This window comes from Lycium barbarum, chromosome 7 (assembly GCF_019175385.1).
Source record: "Lycium barbarum isolate Lr01 chromosome 7, ASM1917538v2, whole genome shotgun sequence".
Classification (NCBI taxonomy): Eukaryota; Viridiplantae; Streptophyta; class Magnoliopsida; order Solanales; family Solanaceae; genus Lycium; species Lycium barbarum.
The window spans coordinates 106,965,580-106,967,235 of record NC_083343.1 but is presented as its reverse complement, the minus strand read 5'-3'; the positions used below and the strand labels follow the sequence as shown (position 1 = coordinate 106,967,235).

The 1,656-nt window shown below is 40.3% G+C and overlaps 1 protein-coding gene across 1 annotated transcript; it reads right to left on the bottom strand.

The window, feature by feature from the left end:
- Window positions 1-583: 583 nt before the first annotated feature.
- LOC132601712 (uncharacterized) lies at window positions 584-1,399 on the bottom strand. The gene has a single exon (XM_060314781.1). It carries the CDS (start codon window positions 1,397-1,399, stop codon window positions 584-586), a length of 816 nt encoding a protein of 271 aa, XP_060170764.1.
- Between the last annotated feature and the right edge of the window lie 257 nt (window positions 1,400-1,656).

Sequence of the window (1,656 nt, the reverse complement as noted above, 5' to 3'; positions counted from 1 at the left end):
CACTATAAGTGCAAATCAAACCAACAATACAACTCCACAAACTAAAATAGATGCATCATGGTCCATCAATATTTAAATGAACACTCAACAGCTAAACAGTATGAAGGTCTACATATTGTTTTCCATCACAATGCAAACACAGAATGTGTATTGTACGTGGTCAACATATTATTAGCACCAAATACTATTAAAAAAAAAAAAAACCGTAGTGTCTACGCCAGCTTGCGAGCACCTCGATTAATTCCATGTGGTGCCTGTTACCTCCTACCAGCACAGGTACCAGATAACTCTATCCATCAAGGTCTAAACAACATTGTTCAGGACCTTTGTCAGTTGCTGAAAGCAGAGCGAGTGGCATTCTTCCCGTGCATATGGAGGAAATTTCGTCCTGATTAGCTCAAATGAGTCTCGAACCAGTTGAAGATTTGCTCAGACTGCAAGCTAGTCATTTCATGAAAAGCAAATGCAAGGTTCATTTCCTCTTGAATGTGATTGCCTAAGGACTTATCCGGGAGATAATCTCTTTCTCTTGGAGAGTCTCGTTCCAACGTATATCACGCCCGTCATTCGTCATGAAACCGTTCTAATCAACGAAACCTTTTTCTCGGAATAGACTAAACAACTTCGCCGAGGTAGCAACATCAATATGCGGAATCCCATCAGGAAAGAAATTAGGAAACAAAGGAAACTCTAAACATTTGATCTCCGCAACATCAACACCTTTCCCCTTTAGGAGTATCATAAATCGTTCTAGCTTCTGCATCCTGCTTTTATCTTTGGGCGGGTAACTCTCCGGAATCTCCATTTGATCATACAATCCTTCGATAATCATAACCGTGATGCTACTAAACTTCAAATCAGTTGCAAGAATCGAAACAAAATATCCACCAGGCGAAGCACCCAAAGCAACAAGAGGCAAATTGTGAAGCTTTTGTTTTGCGATCCACCACTCAATAATATCTTTAACTATAAGTCTTTCCTCTTTGAGAGACCAGCATGGCTCAGCACTTGATACCGCGATAACTGCAAATTTCCTAGCTAAAGCATTAAGTGTAATAAGTCTCTCTTCGGGTAGACCAACACAATTCGGGCACTTAGTTGATTTGTCCCAAAAGTTAGCTGCTTTACCATCACAACCATGTGCAACAAAAAGAATTGCCTTAGGCGAATCAGGGATTTGCCATATTATATCTGTTCCATTTCTGAACTCAATTGTGGGGTCTAACTTAACCACAGAGCTAAAGCTATCCCAATTTTGTTTGAGTATCCCAGATGATGAACCTGATTTTTCTCCGTTTTCTCGACACAAAACCAAGTATAGAGCAGAAATGAAGAGTAGAGATACAAGTAAAACGGGCAGTCGTTTAGTTTGGATATTATTTGGTAGTTTCAGTATCATGTTTCTTCGATTGAGCATGCCTGGTAAACAATGAAAACAACAGGACCATTATTTTCTCATACATTAGGAGAAAAATTAAGAATAGGTTAAAAGTACAGTTATAGTACACCAAAAAAAAAAAAAAAAGGGTGACCCAATGCACAAAGCATCCCGCATTCACCTAGGGTCCGGGGAAGGGTCATACGGGGTGTGTGACTTAGGCAACCTGATGGATACGGGCATGCGCAGCGGAATCAGATAGTCAGGATCGAACTTGC